The sequence below is a fragment of the Rhizoctonia solani genome, chromosome 4, assembly GCF_016906535.1.
Source record: "Rhizoctonia solani chromosome 4, complete sequence".
NCBI lineage: Eukaryota > Fungi > Basidiomycota > Agaricomycetes > Cantharellales > Ceratobasidiaceae > Rhizoctonia > Rhizoctonia solani.
In genome coordinates, this window is record NC_057373.1 from 1,657,437 (window position 1) to 1,684,156 (window position 26,720).

The window sequence follows — 26,720 nt, forward strand, 5'->3', positions numbered from 1 at the left end:
GGATCTATAATCAAAATAAGCACAGATGTTATGAGGCCTCTTCTGGCGGTACCTCGGACCGTTTCCATCGTGATAGACGTGAATCATACCGGTTCAGTAATAATCGCTCGACCCAGCCTCCAGGTGGGAAGGCCTTTTCCCACTGATTGTGCAAATGCACGGAAAACACGTTGCCGAGTGCAACATCCAGCTCTCCACCCTCGGCTAGCCCGGTCTTGTCTCCCGCTGTGATTCGACCCTCGCCCCATTTCGCAGGGTCCTTTTTGAAGGGGTCAGGTAGCCGATTGTCGAGACGACAACTTCGACCGTCAGAAAAACAAAATGGCAGGACTTTGAAAGGTTGGATTCCCTCATGAACAAGCCGACGCCATACCTTGAGGTACAAGGAAGAACCCCAGTCTGTGGTACCCGGACGAGGCGGAGGAGAGGTGCCGATGATATGGAAAGCTTCACACAAGTATGGGGAATGTTTGTAAAAGTGCATCAAGGCGCCATTTAGTGGCGTGTAAAGCTTATCTAGGCAGGAGATTAACGCTGCCCGAGCCCCCTTAAATTGGAGTTGCTTACCATAACAGTCCCATTGGGTGACAAATTCGTGCTCTAGGAGCGGAGACAGATCTCTTGTGAGTAACGAGTCCATGTCTATCCATATGCCACCTTCTGCCCACGTAACCAACAAACGAATCAGATCACCGTCGACCCAGGCCCGTTTATCTCGCTGATGGAGCAACGAGGACCCCTCTAGGCTGGTCCCTTTTGCCAACTGATCGACATTGACACGACGTACTTGAAAAATAGTGCTGGGGTACCTAGAGGTAAATTGCATGACGTATTTATTATCACGAAGGTCCCCGTTTGACCAGAGAATAAGGGTCGAGTGAGCCAGATCCTGAGTAGCGAAAAAGGACTTGAGCATCCATGATTGTCGCTCGCCAAATGGGTTCAGATCCTTTCGCCAGTAAGTATGAAAGTAAGTGTGGTGTTTCTCGGCTGTGTCTTGGGCTTTGTCTCGCCCAACTGTTCCGGCAAAGTCGTAGCAGTCCATACCCATCCGCAAGGGCACACCCGCCTGTATTTCCCAGCGTTTGGGCCTATCGAGGGCCCATGACGCATTATACGAGGTGCGGGCGATGTTTTCTGGGCGAAAACAGCCAGCAAGGGGCTCTACCTTGAGGACCTCTTCTCTGATCCAGCTGCGCCGGAAGAACATGATTTCGATATGGGGCTCCCATAGTCTCCAGAGGGCAAACAAACAGAGGACAAGAAAGCCCAGGATCCACTTCAAGAAAGATACCCAGGTCTTGGGACGTCGGGGCAGAGCAAAGTGAATCCGCCGCCGTCTTTTCGATGGTCCTGCCGCACGGTATTCAGCCGAATCCGGAGAGGCTGCCCTTCTATGGCTGGCATGGGTGCTGTGCCCGTTACCGGTAATGATCCGAGTGTCGTACAAGGGGAGTCTCACAGATGCCGCTCGGGGTCGTTGCATGGCGAGTTGGCTTGCAATTGGGCTGGGTCTGCTGGAGCACGCGGGGATTAACTCCGAGTTTCAGGCAGGAAAAAAAAAATAAAGAGCTTACCGAATAGGCTCAAGGGGCCAAACTTTTTACACGGTTTTTCTCAGCGTTGATCGAGAAAGCTTTCCTTGGGGTTAGAATGAGCCATTGCGATGCATGCGAGATTAGGACCAACTTGATTATAGTTCTCAACTGTAAAGTACCCAGAACATGAACATGCGATGTTTTCACAACCGCTCAACCCCCAATCGTAAACTTAAGAACACGAGATAAAATAAGAATAGATCGTCAATTATCGTAAGAGTTTGGCCTGGTCGCGCTCAGGATCGCGTCGGCGCTTATACTAATGTAATGCTGACCAATGGATCTGGAGAGCATCCTTCTTTTTCAATACAGGATCGGCAACAAGGATAATGAATTACAATGCAACACACCAAACAGCAATGCGCGAACGTGACAGGGAAAAAAGGACCCGGATAATAACGGGATAATAGAAGAAAAAGAAAGATAATAGCGTTAGGCCTCAACAATGTGAACAAAAGTACATTGGTAAAAATATAAAAGAAACCCACTATACGCGCAGTTACCATACAATGCATTACCTCGTAACTCAGGCTCTTGTCGCTTCACTCCACTTCCCTCTCTTCATATCCTACCCCCCCCTTCCTCGCCTCGAACCAACGCCTTTACCTTCATACTACCATATTCATTTGTTCACACGATTTATCTCTGGGGAGCTGCACCGCGTCCGTTGGGCCCTCCCCCACGATGTCCCCCCTAGGTTGCCCGCGGCCTTGACCCCCATGTGCACCGCCATTACGGGGCTGCTGCCATCCGTTGGTTGACCGTTGGTTCCCGAGCGGTTGTTAGACTCGGGTCCAGAGCCGCGGTTGCTCGGAACCTGGCCCGCAGGCTCGTCAATCGCACTTGGCGCAACGTAGAGGCTCTTGTTAATCTCGGCTGGAATTGGCTGGATCTCCGTCCCCAACTCTTGCTCAATGCGATATAGGTTGAACCTATCGTCGTAAGTAATGAGGTTGATCGCCAGACCCAGATGTCCAAAACGGCCAGAGCGACCAATACGATGCAAGTAGGTTTCCGAATGCTTTGGAAAGTCAAAGTTAATCACAACGTTAACCGCCTGGATGTCGATACCACGTGTCAGGAGATCTGTTATGCCGTTAATTCTATTCATATATTCATATATATCCGTATGCTTCCACTTACCTGAGCACACCAAGTTGCGGCATACGCCATTGCGGAAATCGTGAAAAACGCGATTGCGAGCGGATTGAACCATTTTTGCGTGGGAGTAGAAGCACGAGTACCCAAGTTCCGTAACCTTCTTGGCTAATAGCTCGACACGGTTCGTCGAGTTACAGAAGATAATTGATTGGTTGATTTGAAGCTGGGGTATTGTACATGAGATTGGTCCCCAAGATCACCAGCCCATAAAACTCACCTTGGCAAATAATGTATTGAGGCAGTGAACCTTCTGGCGCTCCTCCACAAAAGCGTAATACTGAGTTACACCACGTAGCGTTAGCTCGTCCATCAGGTTGATCTCGTGCGGGGACTTCATATGCTTGTCCTACACCGCTGCCTAAGTATACAGTATAGCATACAATCCCAAACAGTCGCATTCACCTTGAATTGCTTGACGATCATCGGGAACGTCGCGCTGAAAAGCATAACCTGGCGATCCGACGGGACAAACGACAACAATTGCTCCATCACTGGCGTGAATTCCGGCGATAGCAGCTTATCCGCCTCGTCCATGACAAACACGCGACATTGGGACAAATCGGCCACTTGCTTGCCGGCAAGATCCAGAATTCGACCCGGCGTACCCACCAAGACGTGGACCGCCTCGGAGAGACGGATGATATCATCTTTAAGGGTGGTCCCTCCGGTCGTAACCATCACGTTAATGCCCATGTGTTTCCCCAAGTTTTTACAAACTTGGGCCGTTTGGAGGGCAAGTTCTCGAGTAGGGGTCAGAAGCATTGCTTGGATCTTGGGTTTCGTGGGGTCGACTTGCTGTAACGAAGGAATAGTGAACGCTGCAGTTTTACCAGTACCGTTTTTCGCGCGGGCCAGAATGTCTCGCCGAGTGAGTGCGACGGGGATAGCTTCTTCTTGGATCGGTGAGGGGCGCTCGAAACCGGCTTCGAAAATTCCCATCAGTAATTCGCGTCGGAGTCCCATGTCCTCGAATTCGAGCCCTTTGGTAGCAGTCACGTCCTGCCGGAAGAAAAATCAGGTAAATGCGAAACGGATCCTACCATGGACGTACCTCGGTTTGAGGGCGATCATCTTTAGGTGGTGCGCGTAGCCCAGACTTCCAGTCCTCATTAGAACTAATGAAATTGGTCAGGTCAGGTAAGTCTAATATGCATACCGACTCACGCCGATGAATTGTTAGTTGCGGATGCCATGATCGAGTCAAGTGGATGAAGAGGTTGTGTCACAGGTAATTTACGGTGTAACAGACTGAACTATGATGGTCCAAGTGCGGTGGGTCGATGTGAGCTTTCTGGGGAACGTCCAAGGGCAATGGTGTGGTTTGCTACTTGGATGAATATTGATCTGTTTAGAGTTTGTTGCAGAGTTTTAGATTTATTACAGCCGCAATTAATCAGCAGTAGTGGGTGTAGGCAGGCGTAGTAGAGGCTTGCTTTGCCTAGGGGCTCGGATGTGGTCTGGCGAAACGGAGGCGCGCAAGAGGGGGTTTGGCCTCGTTAGTGCCGCGGAATCCCTTCCCTGAGCTAAACGCCGGGGCTTCGCATCCACCCATCTGGCCATCAACTTTTGGATCAAGGCAACAATAAATGCCAGTAAATTCTCATACAATCGCCATCAACCAACTGAATATTAATGTAAGGGGGAACATTTAATCTATGCCAGTAGCCGTCCTTCAAATCTATTGCAGCCCACAGCGAGCAAGTAGTCTTCGATCCACTCGTGCCTACGCTTCGATTTATCGACATGGTTCGAAAAGAGAACTGGTAGAGTGGTTATACTGGACGCGTAATTGCAAATGCGGATGTGTTGCGCGTCAGATAGTGTGACATGCAAGAATCGCAGGATATAGTGTTGGAGTTCAGGTACCAATCGCCGCCACGGAAATGCCGACGGATTATGTACTGGCTGTCGCGTTTGGGGCTCACGGACGAGGAGCAGCGTTCTCGCTATGACCAAAAGTTCTCTCGATTCGTATTCTACCCTTCTAAGCCTCACAGCATTGCGCTCCAACGCGAGTTGAAGTGCAGCCGAGGCGATCTCTGGAAGCGACGAATCATCTCTTGATTCTACTCCGTCGGTCTTCATGCTATTAGCGAATACCTCCATTCTGTATAAAGTGGTATTTCCCGCCAAAAGGCTTTCAATCAAACCTTTTAGTCCTTTATTTGAGAGATGGTTTGCATTGAGGTGAAGACCTCGTAGGCCGTAACAAGCTGGAGATGTGAGGTACTTGTTCAGTGCCGGCAATGAGGATCTAGTGAGTCCCGCTCTGGAGAGATGAAGCTCTCGGAGATACGGGGCATTCAAATGACCCAAAAAATGGACAATAAACTTGTCCGATAGCCTCTCGTTATTGGCCAAGGTTACCACCTGAACCCGGGAACGGTTCAGGGCGGCGGCGAAGGCTTTGGTCGACGTGCTAGAACCTGATATGTTGTTCTAATACTCAGAACAGTAGTTTGAGCACCATAGCCGTGTGTTTATATTGTGCGATGTACTACTTACACCCCCCAAACACAGTCTTCTCAACGCTGTATTATCTTGAATGTAACGCGAAATGATACTGAGGCCAAGATCGTTGATGCCGCAGCCGTTTAGATTGAGCTCCTCGATGTCCAAGTGCCGGTTCAGACATAGGAAGTCAATGATCATTGATAAGCCCAAGTCGCCGAGCGGATTGTGTCCCAGGTTGATATGTGTGATATAGGGTGTAAGTCTGATTTGTTGCAATACAACCTCCGCTCCTAAACACATATCGGTCAATTCATCGCGAGGGAAAGTACTGAGTAGGAAAATGAATCCGTTGGGCATCATACCTTGTTGCCCGCTAAGGCCATAATCATATAGGTCTACATGGGTTTTGGATGCTAACCCGTCTTTAAGCTGTGGTTGGCCTAGTCCCAGCGCTCTAAACAGCAGATCTAGGTTCTGCATGGCAGTAATGCGGTTGGAACTTAGAGCACAGTATGGCTTGAAAGAACTATGAACTAGAACAATATCCAGGTAGTAGCTACAGAAGTAGATCGCGGTAGCAACGTGTCAATACTAGTCTTAAAGTACGTGTAAGAACTTAAGGAGGTGGGAACGAAACCTCGTGGTGGTGGGAATAGATACGATCATATGAGTCGCGATTATGTAGCCTAGCCTAGGTTCATTTGTTATTGTCCCTAAACGACGATATGATTGTAGGCAACGTTTAAGTATAGAAGATACAAAAGGAAAGCATGCAGGGAAGGAAAGAAAACGCGTTTACAAAAACAGCTAGATTGCATAGATAATGTCCCTAATAAATGTGATTCCAGAGAAAGGAGTGATACAAACGAAAGATGAAAATGTAAAACACTACTCTATTTCTGAAAGAGCCGGGGATGCACGAGCTTGTTCCAATATGGGTTTGCGTCTAATTGGCAAACCCAAATTACTTGCTATGTTAGCTAATGTGCTGCCTGCACTGATGCCCGGGCTGATGGACGTGGGCCTCCTTTGCGCCAGTGCGATACTGCTCATGCCCTCAAAAGCAGATCCAGAAGGTGATGGGGTGGTACCAGGCTCGGGAGTGGCGCCCGAAGATGTTGCCGGTACAGCAGGGTCGGATAACGCGGTAGTTGCAGCAGCTTTATTGGACCCATTGAATTGAGGTCGACGGGCCCTGAAGATAGCCGGACATTAGCATACCAAATGATGATGGCTGGTGAACTCACGAAGACAGCGAGGTTGTACGTGATCTTGACCTCTCGGGGTTCACATTCCGTTGGTTAGAAAATGTAGAAGAGGGACGGGGCGATGATGGTACGGGCGCTTGTGCTAACACTTTGGAAAGGGAAGAGGGTCCTGCTGAAGGGCTCACACTCATCTTACTAAAGTAACGTGGGGGAGATGGAGGTCGAGGTCCGAACTTTTGGCCAGGAGACCCGGTAACTCCAGGTGATGTACCCTCCTTGTCCGAGATTGATTGTGGTAATGCTGTGGCCATTGCAGTCGTTTCCGTCCATGAGGATATGCGTTCTCTTGCTTCATACGAGGCGATTGAGAGCGGACGAGTGAGGTTAGAATCCACGCGTTTCTTAGCGGCACTACTCGGTTGAGTCCAATCCTCGACATCCAGTAGATGGAATTTAACGCCGTCCCCAAGCCTAAAGGTAGATGTCAATGATGAAACGAGGCGCATAATGGTGGACATACCCAAATGGGTTTCCATTGGGTCGCTTGCATATAGAATCTCAAGATCAGTGAATGTATCTTTGGCAGTATATAGCAACCTACCTTGCTATCTGCAATTCTCTCGGTGATTGACACAATACGAGCCACAATCCATTCACGAGACTTCAGTAGTTCGCTAATATCTTCTGTTGCATTCAGGAAGTAATGGGGGAATGCGACTGTTCAATTAAAATGTGTCACTTTCCCTGAATGCTTCCGGAACTAAGACACAACACACCATTGAACGCTGCCCAGGGCTTCGCTATTGAGTTTCTAGTTGGTAAAAACAATGCTAGGTCCCCTCGAGCGAAATTTCTAAACGTAATTTTGCTCTTGGAACGCTCGCTGCATGCAAATTAGTTGCCTACTGGATGCGCAAATACGTTTAACTTACCGATATTCTTTGGACAATTTAAGATACTTGCGGGCATTAGTTCCTACCTTAGCTACTGCGTCTTCAAGTAATTTAGAGTCGAATGCCGCCAATGCATCAATCATCGCTTGAGGATGAGCTGGATCGAAGTCTGGCAGAGGGGCGGGCAGCTCGATTGCGAGGGGAGGGGCTAATGGCGTTTCGACTGATTGATTGGGATTACCGTCAATTCCGTTCGAGTTTGCTCTCGAAGCCTTGAGAAGACTCTGAGCCACAGATAGTGCTTGGGTTTGACTCGCATACAAGTTGTGCACCGCTGCAGCTAATTTGGACATTGTATCGCTGGAAGTGCCGAACTTTGCCTCAATCTGCTGTTTGTCTTCTTCAAGTCGAGATACTTGAAGTTGGAGCTTCTGAATCTCGCTCGAGTTATGATTATCGAGAGCGTTGCGAAGTTCTGCAACCTGTTGTTCCAGAACGGCTGTTTGGCCGGCTTTAGCCCCACGTCTCAAATCGCATTCTGTACTAACCTCGATCACCATCCGTCTCGGCAATATGGTCTCGCAGCGAGCGCTCGGCTGCACTGACTTGTTCCTTCAGTATAGCATCCTTGTCCCGAATGATTTGATTCAGATCGTCTTTTTCTTGGTGCATGAGCTCCAAATCCTCCTCGAGCCGGCGATTTTGAGTCTGCAGTCGCTCCAAAGAAGCTTCGAGCTCAGTTTTCTGCTCCTCGAGCGCACTAAGCTTAGTAGCATCCTGTTTTACGATATTGCTAGCATGTGCACCGGCTCGCAATTGATCGACTTCCTGCTGTAGAGCATTTCGGACCCTTTCCGAGTCCTTTAAGCGCTGTTCGAGACCCTGTCGAGCCGCGAGTTCTGACGCGTGCTTGGCTCGAGTAACATCCAGCTCGATCTCGAGCCGTTCTAAACGTTGTTTGCCGGCAGATGCACTGGTCACTTCTTTCTGTAAACGTTCTGTCTCCACTTTCAGGGCTGCATTTTCACGTTGGAAAGCGATTTCTTGTTCCATTTTAGCAACCTGCGCTTCATGAAGCTGTTCGATTATCTCATGCATAGTGGACTGATCGCTTGTCGCTAGAATACCTGTCAGCGTCTTCTTGTGATCGAAACCCTCGACTCACATTGCCTTCGGGATTGGTAAATCCGCGATGCAGACAGCACTGTGTAGGCAGAGTTTAATGATATCAATTCAGTAGCTCAACTATCCATTGAAACTTACCAGCACGCTCAGCAAGCCTATCGAAATCTGACTCAATGTTGTCGAGCTTTGCTATAAGTCGCTCAAACGCGAGTCTAGCTTCGGAAGCAGGATTTAAGACACCAGGAGGGAGCGTCACCAAATTCGACGATCGTTCGATCTGAGAAAGGAGATCCAGGAACACTAAGAACAGCCGGTGAATCGCAATCATTATTCCGGCCTGGTGTACATACCAGCAATGTCATGTCGCTCCATGGCAATAGCAGGTTCTTCTCCCCCACTGGTACTGATCTCCATGGTAGGCGCAGGCTCATCCATTCCTCGAGGATCAAACGGAAGTTGGCCATGGACCTCGCTGCGATATACTTGACGGCGTTTACGCTCATGTGATGATATCTTTGCTAAAACTTCAGCAATTGCTTGCGCCTTTTCCGTAAAAAATCTACCTAAAATTAGATTTTAGCTCAATAGTGGGTTATCTGATAGAACATCCGGCTTACTGAATTCTCTTCGGCGTACAACTTCGATTACGGTTGCACCGTACATGTACAACATACTGTGCAGGCGTTGTAAGTGAGGAAACCCTCCTTTCTGTCGGAAATCGGATTCCAGCGTTGCAAGGGTCTCAGGTATACTGGACATCAGGCGTTGAATATCGGCGACTTCAGATAAAATCAAAAAGACGTGTTCTGTCGATTTGTTCTACACATGAGAATAATTAGTGGTAGGTTAACGGAGGAAGCAATCGATTACCTTGATGGAGCAGATGTCCAAGTATAGCTGTGCCATGCTCGACTGGCTTCCTACAACATCTATTCCTTCAAGGCTAAATTTTTAGCTTTCACGTGGTAATGACAAGGGGTGAGTTACCTTGGGTTCCGTCTCCTAAGGCTCCAACAAATTTGTCTGCTTGTTCGACTAATAGAACGGCGTCGCTTGAACTGGCCAGGGAGGAGTGTGAGTTGTCCAACTCCAGGTTGTCTGCAGCCACCACTCACATGTTACCGTCCACCTTCGATTTCAGCTCAGCGACGCTCGCAACCAATTGATTGAACGTTTGCGATACAGTGCCATAGCGAGCAGACAAGTCGCCTGCGTAAGGTTAGTTACCATGCTCAAGTTCTAGATGAACTTATATCTAAAAACTCACTGTGTAAACGCCCGCACGACTCCGCTACCATGTGCATCTTCGAACTAGAAACATAATCCCCAAGAGTTCTCTCGCGCCCCGTCGCCTCTACTCCTCGCCTTACAGTTATCGACAAAAACTCAGGATGTACCTTGACTTTGGATATGATTTCAAGATCGAATTTGTGGCCGTCAAGCAGTGATTGCTGGCGGTTGAGCTCACGCTGTGCCACACTGCGGAAAATATCGAATGCGTCCATCAATACGATGGCATGTGACTCTAAGTTTCGTAAAACAGTGGACAATGCCTGGCGTTGGATCTCGACGGACGTTCCTTGTGAACGAATATGCTCAAGGTACATTTCGGCATCATGTATTACGTCTCCTGTAGCCTAGTGTTAGTGATTTAAGGACGTCAACCTGAATGATGAAATGAACCTGATGTTGGTAAAGTCGCATCCAGAACGAGCAGTTCATTGGGAGGATCACGACTATCATCCACCAGGTCACGGTTGAATATAAATATCGTCTGTCACCAGCATCAAGTTCAGTCGACTTGTGGTAAAGGGGACTGGGCTTACGGGGTCAGGTCCTGATAAGAGCTCTTCTGCATTTTCTTCTCTTAGCTGTTCGCCACTTGATAAATAAATGAGCTGTGCCGCTGGTGGAATACCAGTCAAGCTCTGAAGGGCGAGACTCAGGTTTCCTTGTCTGTGAATATAAAGATATGATCAACCCAATAAATAACATTAAGCTGCATATTTACTGGTATAGCTCTTGGAAAGCCACATCGGGCTGTAGCTCTCTTCCCTCCTCGGCAGCAATGATTCGCATTGTGGTCGTTCAGCCGTGGCGGTAGCGCGATAGCTTAGGTGAATAGTTGTGCTTCGATTTCGAATTGGAATTCGAGGCTCGAATATCACATGCATGTCGTTGTTGTGGTCTTGTGGCGCGCCGACTCTAACTCGGTCGCATCTGCAGATCCGTCAAGCCAGCCATTTGACAGGCACAGTGCGGCTTTGGCTAGGACCGTCCATTAAGGCTGTTGTAATGTTTATAGTCCATCTACGCGTCAATTCCTTCCGCTTGGGTTGCACGTGCAATAGGATCATGATCCTAGTCTCTGGAAAGTGTAGAATTCAAATAGGGGATCCTTACGAATAGATCTCCGCCCTTGGTTCACAGCTCTGCATCCATCACACGAGCCCCGTGCGGGGGGCCAACTTAATCTAGTTACCGTCCAATTCGCTTATGCCTGGTACAGCGAGACGCATCACGTCACTTACACTTGGCTTTTTACAATTTATGTGAGGCATCGGTACGTGCTCGAAGCGTGGCATTTGTGACAAGCATCCTAACAGTAATCTCACCGATTCAAAACCTGGGGACTTGAATGAATAAATTAACAATGTTTTGAAAGCACCATTCTTGTTTCGGGACCAATTGTTTATTGGGACCAACCCGGTGCGCATGCATCACGAAGCAGTAGTTGGCTCTAAACCAACTCGGTCATCACTGAAATTTAGCGAGGGACGGCATTTTCAAGTACAGCCAGTGTATAGTCTGCTGCTCACATGCTAGAAATGCCGGCTATAAAGGCATGATCGAGCAGCCGAAGAACTAATACACACCGACTACCCGCCGGAATTGAACATGCCTCTAGTCCTTTCCCGTCGAACCATGCCTCAGTTACCAAGCGACGTGTGGGCCATCGTTTTGTGCTGGCTTGTATCTAATCATGGCACTCTCTCCCTGAAGCCTTCAACATTAGTCTCTCGTGGAATTGGTCGTGAGGCCGACCGACTACTCTGGGAAAACCTCAAAATCGAGTCCCTAGGCGCATTGATCACACTTTCAAGAATGATCCTAGCACGTGCACGTATATCTTTGCATTTATCGACACTTTGTGTGCAGACGACCGCCCCGGACTGTATGGCATTCAAACCTATGGATATTATCCAGGTCCAACAGGCTCTTATGCGGTGTACAAAGCTTTCTGCGCTTGAATTGTGGATTGGGCCTGGGGCTTCGGGAGTCGAACTCATTCGCGAGTTAGACATACCTTCCTTGCATGCATTCTCCGCAGATCTCATGGTCGATACGCATTTATTGAGGTTTTTGGAAAGGCATCCCAGTATCCGAGAACTTCACATAGGTACTGAGACGGTAGGACCCGTTCTACCTATTCACGAATATATACTGGTATGTATCATGTCCATATTCATCTCATATACGCAAGTAATTCAACCAATACAACGTAGCCCAATTTACAAGTGCTAGAAGCTCCACTACCACTTGCCACTATGCTGTTACCATATAGACCAGTTTCACACCTAAAGGTGTGGGCCAACTATGGTCTAAGTCAAGATATGGCAATCGCGGATGCACTGCGCCTGATCGACTGTATGCGCCTCAGCACCACCGGGATCGTGTCTTTTCGGTTTGAGGATGGCCCCCCATATACACCTGCTATTCACCAATACGGGGCCAGTTTCTCTCAGCACATGAAACTTCTGGGTCTGTTGTTTATTGATCGGGAAGAGGTATGTAAAAGGTCTTCTTGCCGTTATTTCATTTTGATGGAAAACAATTCAGGAGGACCAGGCACTCCAGCTCGCGCAGCTTGCTCCGAGGTAGGACATCTTATGTAAAATTACCTTATTATACGGATACTGATACTGTTACTACTCTTTAAGCCTTCAAATAATTCAGTTTGATAATGCTATGGCGAATCAACGGACGAGCTCCGAACAGCGCGACTTTGTGCTTCGTCTCGGACAAGCATTCAAATATCTTCGGTTGGTATCGGTAAGACATTCCTATTACAAAATTACACCTCACTAACGAGGAATCCGGATAAGTTTGAGGACGATTACCAGAAGACGTATTGGGGAAGACTGAAGAACAACAAATGGGCACGCCATGTGGGAGTGCCTTTGGACCTTTGGAGAAATACGTGAATAAGCCGAAAAGCAGACGAAGAGCAGGTCTCTTAACTCGCATCCTGGGCTCTCATCGCCTTGGTCGTGTCGACCACGAGGCGATCGTATATCTACTGGTAGATCGTGAAAGAAATAAATTATAGTTCAGGAATCGTAATCAGTGCTGTGAACCAGAATCTCGATCCTTGTTCTAGGATCTCTTGTCATACAGTACTTCGGTAGCCCTCAGTTTGGAAATGTCTCATTAATTATGCCACTCAATTAAGTTTTCTGACCTGGAGGTGTCAAGCACAGGTGAAACCCGGTCCCTAGGACAGCAAACCGGGGGTTTCGCGTCCGAGGGCTCATCTCGGAGTCGTGACATACCAAACGAATGAAAAATGTTATCAATAGCGTATATTATGGGGTACTAACTGTAATCGTTTATGGATCCAGAAATTGGCGAGTGTAAAGGGTCGGAGTACTGGCGCCTGTCAGAGCAAATTTGCAATTAATCTTGGATCACGGGACCAGCCGTCAGCAGAGTTAGTGTTGCTGTTACAGTGTCACCTACAACCGACCACACCCCCTCCGCACATTTTGTTCTACTATTCAGCTTCGGTATGAGCTCAAATACAAATCGCCGCGGCCGTCACCCATACTCTGTAAGATTGTTTTACAAACAATAACGGCTATTGTTCACACAACTCTACAGCGCCCACCTCCCCCAAACAATCCGGATGGCCAGTGGGTGCACGACATGGCCCCAGGATCAGCCGAGGAGCATAAGGCTCGACCTATCAACTCAACTACAGGCGATGAATCGGCTCGCCTTCTCGTCTCAAATTTGCATTATGAAGTGACAGAGAAGGATCTGTCGGTATGTGCCACCAAGTTTACCAACGTGCCTTTTGACTTATAATCTTATTTCAGATGATTTTTGGAACTATCGGAACGCTCTCATGCGAACCGACCATCAGGGTATGCACTGCCCTAGCAATCATGCCGCTCCACAATCAATCATGACACTCGCCACGTCTAATGGCCTATCGTCAACTACAGTACGATCGTAGCGGTCGCTCAACTGGCGTCGCCAACGTAACATTTACTCATGCGAGAGATGCGAAACTTGCTCAAAAGCAATTGGATGGGGTCATGGCAAAAGGTAGTATCGTTAACATTCGGGGTTTTGTACATTCTAATACCCTTTTTTTGTAGGCGAGGCAATGGTTGTCAAACTTGATTCGCCACCGCCAGGTTCGCGACATCAACCTACTGGACGAAACGCAACGAATACATTACTTAGTCGTATGGAGAAAAAGCCTCTGGTTGATCGTCTAGCAGAGGGCGCGCGTGAAGCATCTAAAAAGTATGTATTATTTCATTTCGGGTGCTGCGATACACACATAACAGTTTTTTCAATATTAGAAATACCAATGACAAGGCAGGACCCGGACCCGGACCCGGACCAGCGAGGAGCGTACGAGGGAAGGGGAAACCGACAGGAGGAAAAGGACCCCGAGCCAAACCTGCTCCCAAGACTGCCGAAGATCTAGACAAGGAGTTGGAAGCGTTTATGGGAGAGGGTGATACCAAAGGCGAAAACAACAAGGAGGAGGATATTTCGATGGCTTGATTCAGGAGTTTGCAATTGTATCTAGTTCCCTAATCTGACTGTGGTATATTCCCAAATATGGATGCATGCTTGCCAGCCAAAGTACAATGTGTGGGATTGATATACTCATGAAGATTCTCCAACAAGTTTTTCAACGAAACCACTTAACCATTCGCCAAAAGCAACTTCATCCATTCGCCCCTCTTCGTCAAACCAGGTTGTGAAGGTAGCTTCCGTGGTTTGCTTTGCCTTGCGGATAAGCGATTTGCCACCGTTGGCAGTATGGACGTAACTTGCAGTCAAAACATAGCGCGGTCCAGTGGAGACATTCTTTTTGTTGGATGGCAAAGTCTTGGCACCAATAGTTAGTCGCTCAGTTTCAATCTTTAAGTTGAATTTCCTGTTAGATACATGTGGCGTCACAGGTCAAGTACTCAACTTACTCTCTTGTTGACTGTTTTCCTCTTTCCAACGAAAACTGTGTCCCGTTCAACGAAATATGCATACAGTGTTTGTGCTCCGGTTAAAAGCATATATCTGATAAAAATGTTTACACAAGCGCGTGAAAGACGAATCCCGGTTAACTTACAAAATAACGCCAACCCAGACCATTGGTTTCGATTCTTCAAAATCCTTCTTCCATGAATACAAACCCGTTACCGCGGCGATAGCGACACTGGCGTACCCAAGACCAAGACGTACGTCAGTATGGGTGTGCTGTGCCTTGAATTGATCTGGCCTTGACAAATGCTTCAGATGCTTTCAGCAAATTTCAGGTTGAATAACAGCTAGAGTGCTCTTACTCTGCGTAATGCATCATCACATGCAAGCTTGAGTTCCGTCAGGCTTGAATTGTTGACCTTGACCTCTTCAAGCTGAGGAGGGGCCGTGGTGTTGTTGGTTTTTTCAGACATAAGGCGATTCAATCAAGGGAGCGTGGTTGATGGTATTTATCGTGACCGCGAGCACGATAGACCCTCCCCGGCTGAAAATAGGAGTCGGTGAGACGTTGCAGGTGTGCTGTAATTTGACATCACGACGTGTCCTTTAGCTTATAACGTCCTGGGAAATCATCACGTGGACAACGAAAACGCCGCCGTTGTTCCAAGAACAACCTCGAGCACGCGACACTACAGCCTAGCACACGGTCATGTCGGAGAAGGTAGGAGCATATGGGAATAAGGCCGTAAGTAAAACTCTCTAGATTTTATACATAACTGGAATTAATTTGGTCCACAGTCTGAGACCGGATTCCGTCGTAGATGGGACAAGGAAGAATACGCTCAAAAGGCCAAGGAGAAGGATGAGGATGAGCGCAAGCGGATGCAGGAGAACGATGAGCTGATGAAGAAGGGTAAGTTATGTATTATAACCCCTCCCCAAAGGTATCTAAATCTTCAAATCCAGGTAAACGACCTCGCAAACATAAGGAGGAGCTTCCCAAGCCCACCGAACTCATGAAACAACGAGAACATGATCTTGAACTAAGCAAGAACTTAAATAAAACAATGATTGTTCAGAATGCAGGAGGGAGAGGCCCAGGGCAGCCTGGTTTCTACTGCGATCTCTGTCAGCGAACATTGAAAGACACTTCAGCGTATTTAGACCACGTCAACAGTCGGCAACGTACGTAGCACAAGTTTATCTTTCGTCATGGATCTGACTGTTTTGTAGATCTTCGGAGATTAGGGCAGACCACGCAAATTGCTAGGTCAACTCTCGACCAAGTACGAGCCCGCATTGCACTATTACGAGAGAAAACTAAGGAGGCATCAACTGCGCGATCGTTTGATTTCGAGAAACGTCTACAGGAAGTGCGGGACACCGAGGAGCAAGCGCGAGCTGAAAAGAAGCGCAAGAAGCAAGAGAAAAACAAACCTGCCGAAACTGAGGCAGTTGAAAAGACCGAAGAGGAAGAGTCCATGGCTGCTATGATGGGTTTCGGTGGGTTTGGATCGTCCAAGAAGTGAGGCAGTGCGCCATCTTGTCGGTTTGTGGATTAAGTTGTATCACTATTGTATTCTAATAATACGTCTACGACATCGATCAAAACATTCTACTTAGCGTTATTAATACGATTAAGAGTATTAAACCAAGGATCCACTGTGAGGGAGTGGGAGTGGAATCAAAGAACAAATGTAGAAATGCGTCAAGAACGTTGCCTTCTAAACCCCTATTGTTTCCACCCGCAATTCGTTTCATGGCTCTTGTCCACACTGCCGTGTCTAGCCCGGCTCCCACCAATTTGACCCGGACAATGTCAGCCACCCAACGTGGTAGCCCGGGCGAGCCCGAGATAGAAGGAAAGTCTTTCGAATCGATGATCTTGTGTGCCAAGTCAGGGCAAAGTATAGCTGGGCGCCCAAACCCAATGAGCTCAGCATGGTTGCAACTTAAACAATCCTCAATAGTATTGATCGAGCGCTTTATCATCGCTTTATCAAAAATCTATAAATATGGAGATAAATTCAACGTACTACAGACCCAGTTAGCATGATTTTTGGTCGCCCGTCTTCAGTTCCGTGTATACATTCTAGGGCTTTTCGGGAGAAGCGTGAAAAGAAAGCCTGACGAGGACTGGCTCTTCCCATGAAATCTTATCTCAAATGAATACAGACAAGCCGACTAGCGTTAAACGTGAGACTCACCAGGTGATTCATAGTCCCCTCCGCTTGTAACAACTCAAACAGGTTACAAAATGTAAAGTGCGTCACTTGTCCAACTAACCTGATCTCCAGAAAGTCGACTTTTCGCCATGCTGCGATTGATCGCACGTGGGAGAGAGCGTGCTCTTCGGCGGCTTGATCGCCAGCGTAGTCCCCAGCATTCAGCTTGACACCAATTACGAATGAGTCCGGTATTCGGGGCTCTGCACGTATGGTAGACACTATGTCGTGGAGGAGTTTAAGCTCGTTTGGTGGGCCGTAATCGTCTGTCCGACCATTGTTTTTGATGGAAAGAAATTGCGATAGTAGGTCTGACCCAGAAATTGTTCACGGCAATGTGCGCTTGAGCTCGTGATAGACTTACATCCATGGGAAGCATGTAGTTGAATACCATCAAACCCGGAATCATACGCAACAAGCGCACCAGATACGAATGCGGAGACGACAGACCCGATTTCCACTTTGTCCAAAGGATGAGGGGGCTGGAATAAGATTGAAAACACTAGACGGGAGAGAATGCCTTCTCGCGGAGTCATCGGCTGAGCGGAAGGAGCCGATGGAGGTGTCCACGGGTTCCGCCCTCCTATGAATCGGGGTGACTGTCTACCCGCATGACTTAGCTGCATGATTGTTACAGGACTCCCTTTTTCCGAGAATGACTTCATGCAGTACGCCCAGTGTCTGAAGCACTCCATTTCAGCTGCAGTTCTTGGTAATATGACATCTCTCCCTAGTGTAAGGTGTGATTGACATACTTGTACATTACCTGAAGGACATTCTAAAGCTGGTATGCATCGCTTTAATAGTTCTGCTTACCCGTAATAATCATCCCCCACCCTCCGGTGGCCCAACGTGAGTAAAGCTCATAGTGCTGTTGGGTTGGCGGGCCTCCACCAAAGTTAGCCATAGCCTCGTACATTGCCGCCTAGTCTAATTTGTATGGATAGTATCAAGTCAAATAGGCTTATATGCATACCTTTACTAGGCGGTTCCGCAGCTGTTTCCCACATGGAAGGGTTACCGAGTCATCCATAGTTGTTGAGTCTGTTGACTCGAATGCAGTGACACACTGGTGACACGCGTGCGCGGTTCGAAAATATAAACAATGACAAGCGCCATGATCAAATTCATATGTCATAAAAGGTCATAAAACTCATTCCTGTTCTTGCCTCGACGTCTCATTTTAGTACCGTATCTATTTCTTCCGGATCTAGTTAGAGATTTTTACTTGATAGAGTGGGCAAGTATGTCCGTCTCATACTCTCTAGTAGCATCTGCGGTCGCAGATGTTTGCGCTCTTTCGAGTGTTATTATATTCCTTTTTTCAAGACCCAGACGATTCGAGTTACCGACAGCTGAGGCTGGGGAACACGGTGAAATAATCCAAGGCGAAGATCATAAAGACCCCTTTGATATCGCGACTCGTGAGGATACGATAGATGGCTATCCGCTTCACGAGGAAAAGTTCTGGTCCCAGGTGTGTTTAAACACATCAATTGAGGCTGAGTGAACCATTTAAATCTGTTCCCAGGTAAAAGCAATAAAATTAGGCCAGACTATTGCAATCTCGCTTTGTTTGGCTTTGGTCTGCGCTCACGGTGGCTGGTATATAACAACCAATGACCTTAAGACTTGGGATGTGGACCTGTGGCCTCTGTGTTTACAAGCGATATTCTTTGTATACCTACTTGTGCTGTCGGTGTGCTCGCTTCATACAAGGGATGTATCCGTACACTGGAACTTGACCGTACACTGCTCGGCGCTTTCAGCCCTCGTATGGACAGCTTTATTAATCGCTAAAGTACTACCACGCACACCGCGCTTCGCAGCCCAATCTCAGGGGCCGAGCTCACCAGAGACCTGGATGGAATGGCTCGTATTATTCTTCCTCCTTGCCGTGGTCATCATTTCATCAACAACAAATCGGGCCCCACCCGTATATTTTCCTCCTGAACGAGTCTACCTCTCGAAATCCCTGGGTTCACTTGCACCTGAGACCAGGAACAACGTTGTGGGGGAAGTACAAGCATCCGTTGCTTCTGTTCTTCTTTTCAGCTATGTCACACCTATTGTTATGCTGGGGTATCACGCGACATCCATGGAAATCCGTGACTTGCCGATCCTGACGGGCAACATGCGAGCTCCTCATATCTATTCGACCATGCGTTCAATAATGAGACGAATCAAGTTGGCACGGAGATGGAAAGGGAAGCCTGGGTATATATTGCTGTTCATTCCGTTCTCATCGTATGCTAACTTGAGACTAGGTCCGGTTATGAGCTATTGTACCAGCTAGTTTATGCCAACCGAGGGATGTTCTTGCTGCAAATATTCTTGTCCGCAACATCTGCTGCATTGTACTACGCTCCCGCTTGGTTCTTGCGGGAACTTGTTAAGTTTTTGGAGGTTACGAGAAGCACCGATAAATCGCAAGACATCGATCGTGCCTGGGGTTGGATGTATTGTGGTGGTTTGCTATTGTCTGGGATGCTGGTTTACCGTGAGTTCATAATTTAGTGTCTGAAGCTCAAGTAGCAGTTATTAATATGGGCGCCATAAATTCTAGTAATCACTGGACAGCTTTGGTCGATATCCACGACTACTCTACAGCTCCGTTTGAAGATCCAACTTAACACGACGCTATTTGCCAAGACCCTCATCAGGAAAGACATTGCATCTGCTGGCTCTGCGTCCTCAAACGCTCCTTCTCGACCTTCTACTCCTGGTGGAGACGTTGGTAATAGTAATGAATCTAAAGAAGATCCGGTCGAGGACGACTTCTCCAGCAAGGCCCAAGTGCATACACTCATGACGACCGATGTTGACCGCGTATCAGAATTTAGTTGGCATTTCTTCTCGTAGGTAGTCTGCTCTATAACCAAGCATTTTGGAACTCATGCTTGATACAGTCTTGTTGATGCACCCATCGAGATCATCATCGGTACCTTTTTCCTGTATAATCTACTGGGTAAGTTGACTACTGGTGGGTTACAAGGTACCTAACCGTTGGTTATCTTTAGGTGTATCATGCTTTTTCGGACTTGCTGTAACTTGCTGTATGTGCCTTCTCTATGCGCACGTCATCGACGTATTCAATTATCTTGTTCCAGTTTTCCTTCCTATGAATCACTTTGCCTCGAAGGTTGTGATTGATGCCCAAGATAACCTGATGAAAGCCCGGGACGAACGCGTTGCGCTTATGAACGAGGTAACCGATCCATTTGTTTTAGAAGTTTGAGCGATGTATTAACTCCTATTCGTACGCAACAGGTACTTGGTGCCATGCGAATGCTCAAGGTATGGATTTAAATCAGCAGCGAATGCGGATCACCAATATAGCTCTACAAATTTTAGTTCATGGCTTGGGAGCGAAGTTTTGAGGACCGAGTTTTGAAGATTCGTGAGAGGGAGCTGATGCATCAAAAGCGAAATTATCTTATTGAGGTACGTGGCGCGAGTATCGGCGTCCTGCCCTACCATCGCCTGATCTTTTGTAAACGCCTCGTTTAGACTCTATTCAATGCCATTTGGAACAGTACACCAGGTTTGTGGCTCTCCCACAAATGTCTAAGCGTAGCTAACACAAACCTCGTTTGGCTCTTCCAGTGGTAAGCATTTTGGAGAACCATAAATAGCATATGCTTACAGTGATATTGAACTACGTACGACCTCTAGCTTGTGGTAAGTACTACTTATCAATTATGTGTCACAACCGCCCACCAAAGACTTTTGTTAGACTTTAGTTTCCTTCTTCCACTTTGCAGTCATCCGAAAGGAGGTCTTGACTCCATCAATCGCTTTCACATCGTTGACTGTGTTCAATGAGATGCGCTTTGCTCTCAACACGTAGGTATTCTGTGATGTTACTTGGTTGAGTTGTGCTTCTAACATATACAACTTTATAACAGCTTACCTGAGACGTTCATCAATATTCTTCAAAGTCTTGTTAGTCTTCGTCGTATTGAGAAATACCTATCGGCAACCGAAATTGCCGATGTACGGTCCATTCAAGACACTGAGCTGGAGGACTCGGTTAAGCTTGTATCCGCTACCATCTCCTGGCCACAAACGCGGTTTGGTGGGGCTAGCTCTGCTCCATCTGTCGCGCCTACCCCTAAGGCCCGTTTTACGATTTCTGACATTTCATTGGAATTCCCTGATGGAGAGTTGAGCCTTATATGCGGTAAACTTGGTGAGGACAGATTCCCGTCGCGATGCATATTCTTAGTTGACTCTGGCCCTTAAATTCACTAGGGTCTGGAAAGACGCTTTTGCTGTTAGCATTATTGGGAGAAGCGGACATCCTAGCTGGCCAATTGATTGCTCCCAGATCCCCTCCAGACGCCTTAGCTAAACTAAGCCAAGAGGGAAACCTTGATAACTCAAATTGGGTTGTCCGAGGCATTTGTGCATATGTTCCTCAAACGGCCTGGCTTCAGGTAACGAGAGAACTTGGCCAAACAGATTCGATTGATACTGATTATTGTGTGCTTCAGAATGATTCGATCAAGAACAATATCATTTTTGGGCTCCCGTTCAACGCTGAACGGTATCGACAAACCATTGAGGTTAGTAAGATTGCCCTTCACTCGAAAATGTGAATTCTTACCAAAATTGAAACGTGTGAATCAGGCTTGTGCATTGGTCACGGATTTCGAAGTAAGTATCACGTTTCTTTTGTGGTTCTTCTTTCTAACCATAGGTATAGATTATAGAGGATGGTGACGAAGCAGAAATTGGTATGATTCCAAAAAATACACCAGGAACCCGGTTACTAATATATTTCTAGGTGAGAGGGGAGTTAATCTTTCCGGAGGACAGAAGGCCAGAGGTCAGAGCTGTTGATTATCGCTATCATCTACCTTTACTTATCATAATTTCACAGTTTCGTTGGCACGAGCGGTGTATTCACGAGCGTCTATCCTGCTTCTCGACGATGTCTTAAGTGCGGTTGATGCCCACACAGCTTCACATTTGTTTGAGAAGTGCTTGCGCGGCCCATTGATGAATGGACGGACGGTTATTTTGGTCTCTCACCACGTACAGGTAAATTGTATAGTATCAATAGAAACAATCGATTATTAATTTCGCTTTCAGCTTGTTGCACCTGGTGCCAGTTATGTGGTATGCTCATCGACTTCAATCTAATTGTTCACAATACTTATAGTATCTGCTTGATAGGTTGCTTTAGACAATGGTCGTGTTCTTTTCGCCGGCCCACAGCCCGAGTTCATTGGCTCCCAGGTCATGCAACGAATCAGTCATTCTACAGATATTGATGAAAAGGAAGCTCCAGTCGAAGAAACCATTGAAGAAGTTGCAGAAGCCGCAGGTCATTCGGCTGAGCCTTCAGGACAAAGCATTGGTGGAGAATCAGATGCGGCCACGTTAGTCAAGAGCGTGAGCGTTTATCAGGATAACTCTGTACTTGATGGTAGCGCTACTGCCAAGAAAAGTGCACCGCGCAAGCTTATCGAAGATGAGGCTAGGGCTGTCGGACGTGTTAGATGGGAGATTGTGGGCCCCAATTCTTTTCTCGGTTGGTGATTGGATACTGACCTACTCTTCAAGTGGCAATCCTACTTCAAGGCTTGTGGTTCTTTCGTAAGCAGCCGTCCCTTAAGTTGTCACTGCAGATGGCTAGCTTACAGAACTCATTTGGTACCCAGATTTACTGGGCTGTATTCTCCGTGGTGATCCTAGGGGGCTCTTTGTGGGTTAATCACTGACTATCCATATTTTCTTTAACTGAGCTTTATTACAGGACCCCAGTACTCGAAAATGGGTGGCTAAGGCAAGGTGAATGTCCTCGGTACATAGACATCGCTAAATCGTATTATATAGGTATTGGTCGGGCCATTCTGAGGATAAAGATGGGAAAAGCCCTTTGTGGTACTTGACGGTGTATGCGCTCGTCACTGTTTTTGGTATTTTTGTTCAAACCCTTAGGTAAGTTCATGATTGGCTCCTCAGTCGTTTCATACATCACTCAATGTTCTCTTTTAGGTGGTTTGTGCTATACGATGGGTCAATCAGAGCCTCGACTGTTCTGGCAAGTAATCTTCTCTGCGATATCATCTCATAGCTAACATGGAAGATAATTTCATTGTTGTTTAGTACAAACGTTAGTATTCATTTGCACCAGTTTCACTACCTTCCTTGACACTTTTCTGGTTCTAGGCCTCCTGGAAGCGGTGCTCTTTGCTAACATTAGGTTCCATGATACTATTAGCAAGGGCAGGCTCCTGAACCGCTTTGGCAAAGATTTTGAAGGTTAGCTATCACCTCTACCAATATACAGGCATTCTGACCGACCTGACTTTAGGTGTTGATTCAAGTAAGTGTTTTAACCCGTCAACAGAATCGCAACCTTACAGATATGGTTACTCCTATATAGGTGTTGCTGATAATCTTGGTGAGTACATGTCGTCTATTAGTTAATTTAATCCCTTATATGGCATATAGGTCGAACAAGTAAGTAAAAAGGCCAATAGTATTTTTAGAGACTGATGTCCTGCTCAGTCATGTATGCTTTGAGCGTCTTGGTGGTAAGTTTTGATCTGACTACACTATCGGCTTTGTTATGGAACCTCCTTTAGACATTCGTTACCGTGACATACGTTGGTGGCATCCGATTCTTTGGTGGGAAGCTTTCGTTAAATTCTCTGAAGACTGATTCTAACATAACCTATCCCAGCCCTCGCATGTATCACAGGCGTTCTCTATTATAATGTATCCAAGGTCTATGGCCAAACAAGTCGTGATATGAGGCGACTGGGTACATGCCTTTCTCGCGCGTGAAGTACAACTTTCTTAACTCTCTTTTAGACTCTGTCACACGATCGCCTCTCTATTCCATTTATGGGGAAACCATCGCTGGAGTAACAGTGATTCGGGCCTTCGGTGCAAGCTCGATGTTCCTTCGAGAGATGCTGAGATGCGTCGATACTAATGCCTGCCCGTTCGTCTTTTGGTCTAATTTATCAAGTAACTATCTTTGACGAGCCTTTTCAGATATTACGGAATGTGGAGTGTGAATCGCTGGCTTTCAGGTAAGCACGCTGGAAGTAGTGCATGCGAATACGATTGATCACAAGCTTTAGTACGATTCAACATGCTCTCTGCCACCATTGTTGCGATTACGGGAGCTGGTAAGTCCGTACTCTGGCAAAGCACGAACCTACTATATCACAATCACCCTTAGTTATGTTGGTCGACAATAACGTAGATGCCTCCTTCGCTGGGTGACTATTACTCCCGATTACATAGCGAAATACAACCAAAACAATTGATCTGAATTTAGGTTTGCCCTCGCTTTTGCATCGACTATAACCGGAGATTTACTGTTCATGGTTCGCCGATTCGTGTAAGCATGAGTGCTACTCCCTATTAACCATTCGACTCACCATAACCATAGTGGACTGGAGCAGAGTATGGTAGGCGATGAAACATTAAATCATTTGTTTTCGGTGCTTAGTCGTGCACTAGGTCGCGCTCGAACGTATCAATGAGTTTTCGACAATAGCACAAGAGGCGCCTGAGTTTATCGAGCCTAGACCGAGCGCATCGTGGCCGGAGAGAGGAGATATCTCTGTCGAGAATTTGACCATTCGTTATGCTCCGAATTTGCCCAACGTTTTACACAACCTTGCATTCGATATCAAAGCGCGATCGAAGATAGGTATGTACTTATGCCTATACACGGTACGAATCCGCACCTAAATTGTTCAATATAGGTGTGTTGGGCCGCACGGGTAGTGGGAAGTCGACCCTGGCATTGAGCTTCTTCGTAAGTATGATGATAGTGCTACACGCTAATACTTAGTGCTATTATTGTACAGCGCTTCGTTGAGGCTACGGAAGGCCGCATTGTCATTGATGGGGTAAAAATCCATTTCCTCGCCGATGATCACCGAACCTAACATGAATCTCGTTTAGATTGACATATCTAAACTGGGGCTTACCGACCTTCGGTCGCGTTTGACGATCATTCCACAAGACCCTACAATTCTCAGTGGCACTCTCCGGACCACGCTTGATGTATTCGACGAGTATGAGGATCACGAAATAGTGCGTGGCTTATTGACCCAATGCCAAGGCCATCATTCATTCCTTCCCCAACCTGATAGTTTGAGGCCTTGCGACGCGTGCACCTATTGCCATCGGATGATGAGCCCGAGGTTAATCTGGGTGAGAACGCAAACGTGTTCCGTGATCTTGATTCGCCTGTCAGTGAGGGCGGAGAAAACTTTTCTGCAGGGGAAAAACAACTCTTATGGTATGCTCTCCTCAAATCGATTTTATGCCTTATTCATTGAGTGTTTGACCATCAGCATGGCTCGTGCTATTCTGAAGCGCGCCAAGGTCTTGTTTTGTGATGAGGGTAAGCTCAGTGTGTACCGATTCGATGATTTGAGCTGATATATAATAAAACGCAGCAACTGCTAGGTACGCTGATATAGGACATAGCTTCTTTCGTACTTACCGTGGTAATATAGTGTGGACTACGTTACTGACGAGCTAATTTCTCAAACCATCCGCAAAGAGTTTGCAGAGAGTACCATTGTTACGGTACGTTCACCGGGACTTATTAGTCTTAGCCTAGAGCTGAGCCATCGACTTAGATTGCACATCGACTCCGAACTATCATTGACTATGATAAGGTATGAGTGTCCCTTAACATTGAATTGTGGGTCCAGCTGACATTGTGCAATCTTTAGGTGCTAGTAATGGACCAAGGTCAGTAGAGTTTCCTCAAGCATATACCGCAAAAATTGATCGTTGCGTATGCAATTCAACCTAGGTCATATTGCTGAGTATGATGGTGAGTTCGAACCTAGTAATAACTATTATCACTATCACCTAACGTTATGCTTTACAGAACCCAGCGCACTGCTCGCAAACTCGTCGTCCAAGGTCAGAGCTAGAACAAGCAACAAAGTTAGCTTACCCTGACGGCGCATTTTATATAGTTCTACGCACTCTGCAAAGCCACCGGTCCGAAAGAATTTGCGGTCCTCAAGCACATGGCTGAAGAAGCTACTCGTGCAAGACAGGCACTATGAGCAAGCTGCTTCTTTGCCGCCTTTCTTGGAATATTACCAACTCTTGGCACGGTCGCTCTCAATCTACCACATCACGGACATTGTTCAATAAATCCTGTAAATAGAAAGTTACGAACGATACTCGAAGACACGATTGTAGGCTTCCTTTGCTAGAGTATCGGCGCAAATCATGTACCTGTTAGTTTTAACGACCGATACCTCGGTGCAGACCAACACGATGGCACTTAGAACACTAAGCTTGAGAGAATCTGGATTCCTCGATGTTCGGAACACCCAAGTAAATCAGATCCAATAGACAGGCTCGCAAATCTCTCGGGGAATATGCCCAGACATGTCTTCCAAACATGTGTATGTGCCCATCTATCTAGTGCGCTAAGTGTATTACAGCAAGTATTTTCCATACCCTGGCTATTCAACAAATGATGCGCATGTGGGTAACGCCAGATCTACATGCCAGGAACGACCCAGAAATTTACATCAGGAAATCCCCTAGACTTTGGAGGCCCCACAGGCTAGGCGGGTTTACAGGCCTTTTCTTAATGCTAGCATTTTGACCGAGGTATGGGTGCAGACCCTGCGTCGGTGATACGAACAAACTTGTTCAAAGTCCAATTGGAGTCGTTTCCGTAGTTGATGCAGACTAAATGCGTTCCTTTGTAGTAAAGTTTTGCGGTCACTCGGAGTGCCTAACAAATCCGCTTAATTTTCGACGGTCGTACACGGATCTTCTCGTGTAAGTTTCACGTGCACTCCATTGAAGCTTAAACAA

The 26,720-nt window shown here is 47.0% G+C and overlaps 9 protein-coding genes across 9 annotated transcripts; 3 read left to right on the top strand and 6 right to left on the bottom strand.

Annotated features, from left to right (window-relative positions):
* Nucleotides 1-28: 28 nt before the first annotated feature.
* On the bottom strand, nucleotides 29-1,486 carry RhiXN_00535 (glycosyltransferase family 32 protein; the record flags this gene model as incomplete). Its single annotated transcript, XM_043320354.1, has 1 exon — nucleotides 29-1,486. The coding sequence occupies one exon, from the start codon at nucleotides 1,484-1,486 to the stop codon at nucleotides 29-31; it is 1,458 nt and encodes a 485-aa protein (XP_043179366.1).
* A 734-nt stretch (nucleotides 1,487-2,220) lies between these two features.
* RhiXN_00536 (DEAD/DEAH box helicase) lies at nucleotides 2,221-3,952 on the bottom strand (the record flags this gene model as incomplete). Its single annotated transcript, XM_043320355.1, has 6 exons — nucleotides 2,221-2,684; nucleotides 2,742-2,922; nucleotides 2,977-3,105; nucleotides 3,162-3,758; nucleotides 3,811-3,874; nucleotides 3,924-3,952. 6 exons carry the CDS (start codon nucleotides 3,950-3,952, stop codon nucleotides 2,221-2,223), a joined length of 1,464 nt encoding a protein of 487 aa, XP_043179367.1.
* A 460-nt stretch (nucleotides 3,953-4,412) lies between these two features.
* Nucleotides 4,413-5,693, bottom strand: RhiXN_00537 (RNI-like protein; the record flags this gene model as incomplete). The annotated part of the gene is made up of 2 exons (XM_043320356.1): nucleotides 4,413-5,198; nucleotides 5,265-5,693. 2 exons carry the CDS (start codon nucleotides 5,691-5,693, stop codon nucleotides 4,413-4,415), a joined length of 1,215 nt encoding a protein of 404 aa, XP_043179368.1.
* Nucleotides 5,694-6,101: 408 nt separating this feature from the next.
* Nucleotides 6,102-10,518, bottom strand: RhiXN_00538 (autophagy-related protein 11; the record flags this gene model as incomplete). Its single annotated transcript, XM_043320357.1, has 18 exons — nucleotides 6,102-6,408; nucleotides 6,461-6,892; nucleotides 6,942-6,964; nucleotides 7,023-7,138; nucleotides 7,198-7,304; nucleotides 7,354-7,813; nucleotides 7,863-8,432; nucleotides 8,480-8,518; nucleotides 8,578-8,739; nucleotides 8,790-9,002; nucleotides 9,057-9,258; nucleotides 9,310-9,374; nucleotides 9,427-9,497; nucleotides 9,555-9,648; nucleotides 9,707-10,069; nucleotides 10,123-10,213; nucleotides 10,266-10,395; nucleotides 10,451-10,518. The coding sequence occupies 18 exons, from the start codon at nucleotides 10,516-10,518 to the stop codon at nucleotides 6,102-6,104; spliced, it is 3,513 nt and encodes a 1,170-aa protein (XP_043179369.1).
* An 846-nt stretch (nucleotides 10,519-11,364) lies between these two features.
* Nucleotides 11,365-14,241, top strand: RhiXN_00539 (RNA recognition motif protein; the record flags this gene model as incomplete). The annotated part of the gene is made up of 10 exons (XM_043320358.1): nucleotides 11,365-11,886; nucleotides 11,946-12,227; nucleotides 12,280-12,317; nucleotides 12,381-12,492; nucleotides 12,546-12,608; nucleotides 13,321-13,485; nucleotides 13,539-13,586; nucleotides 13,668-13,770; nucleotides 13,824-13,974; nucleotides 14,034-14,241. The coding sequence occupies 10 exons, from the start codon at nucleotides 11,365-11,367 to the stop codon at nucleotides 14,239-14,241; spliced, it is 1,692 nt and encodes a 563-aa protein (XP_043179370.1).
* Nucleotides 14,242-14,346: 105 nt separating this feature from the next.
* Nucleotides 14,347-15,134, bottom strand: RhiXN_00540 (uncharacterized protein; the record flags this gene model as incomplete). The annotated part of the gene is made up of 4 exons (XM_043320359.1): nucleotides 14,347-14,604; nucleotides 14,664-14,757; nucleotides 14,810-14,970; nucleotides 15,024-15,134. 4 exons carry the CDS (start codon nucleotides 15,132-15,134, stop codon nucleotides 14,347-14,349), a joined length of 624 nt encoding a protein of 207 aa, XP_043179371.1.
* A 236-nt stretch (nucleotides 15,135-15,370) lies between these two features.
* On the top strand, nucleotides 15,371-16,190 carry RhiXN_00541 (Zinc-finger double-stranded RNA-binding domain-containing protein; the record flags this gene model as incomplete). The annotated part of the gene is made up of 4 exons (XM_043320360.1): nucleotides 15,371-15,406; nucleotides 15,460-15,574; nucleotides 15,628-15,846; nucleotides 15,895-16,190. The coding sequence occupies 4 exons, from the start codon at nucleotides 15,371-15,373 to the stop codon at nucleotides 16,188-16,190; spliced, it is 666 nt and encodes a 221-aa protein (XP_043179372.1).
* Nucleotides 16,191-16,753: 563 nt separating this feature from the next.
* RhiXN_00542 (NADH:flavin oxidoreductase/NADH oxidase) lies at nucleotides 16,754-17,919 on the bottom strand (the record flags this gene model as incomplete). Its single annotated transcript, XM_043320361.1, has 5 exons — nucleotides 16,754-16,816; nucleotides 16,869-17,197; nucleotides 17,251-17,652; nucleotides 17,703-17,811; nucleotides 17,863-17,919. The coding sequence occupies 5 exons, from the start codon at nucleotides 17,917-17,919 to the stop codon at nucleotides 16,754-16,756; spliced, it is 960 nt and encodes a 319-aa protein (XP_043179373.1).
* A 213-nt stretch (nucleotides 17,920-18,132) lies between these two features.
* On the top strand, nucleotides 18,133-25,951 carry RhiXN_00543 (ABC transporter; the record flags this gene model as incomplete). The annotated part of the gene is made up of 51 exons (XM_043320362.1): nucleotides 18,133-18,363; nucleotides 18,727-19,103; nucleotides 19,154-19,386; nucleotides 19,453-19,744; nucleotides 19,796-19,854; nucleotides 19,907-19,942; nucleotides 19,997-20,094; nucleotides 20,157-20,183; nucleotides 20,241-20,330; nucleotides 20,397-20,430; nucleotides 20,651-20,732; nucleotides 20,795-21,078; nucleotides 21,141-21,325; nucleotides 21,383-21,454; nucleotides 21,519-21,545; nucleotides 21,595-21,625; nucleotides 21,676-21,717; nucleotides 21,772-21,932; nucleotides 21,984-22,010; nucleotides 22,068-22,403; nucleotides 22,458-22,490; nucleotides 22,556-22,599; nucleotides 22,651-22,671; nucleotides 22,731-22,835; nucleotides 22,893-22,942; nucleotides 23,067-23,159; nucleotides 23,212-23,223; nucleotides 23,284-23,301; nucleotides 23,352-23,360; nucleotides 23,409-23,434; nucleotides 23,486-23,528; nucleotides 23,584-23,664; nucleotides 23,715-23,847; nucleotides 23,901-23,938; nucleotides 23,990-24,037; nucleotides 24,091-24,130; nucleotides 24,190-24,252; nucleotides 24,304-24,322; nucleotides 24,375-24,567; nucleotides 24,623-24,675; nucleotides 24,728-24,769; nucleotides 24,825-24,956; nucleotides 25,016-25,164; nucleotides 25,220-25,269; nucleotides 25,325-25,334; nucleotides 25,385-25,457; nucleotides 25,511-25,549; nucleotides 25,607-25,625; nucleotides 25,690-25,710; nucleotides 25,768-25,802; nucleotides 25,859-25,951. 51 exons carry the CDS (start codon nucleotides 18,133-18,135, stop codon nucleotides 25,949-25,951), a joined length of 4,509 nt encoding a protein of 1,502 aa, XP_043179374.1.
* Nucleotides 25,952-26,720: the final 769 nt, after the last annotated feature.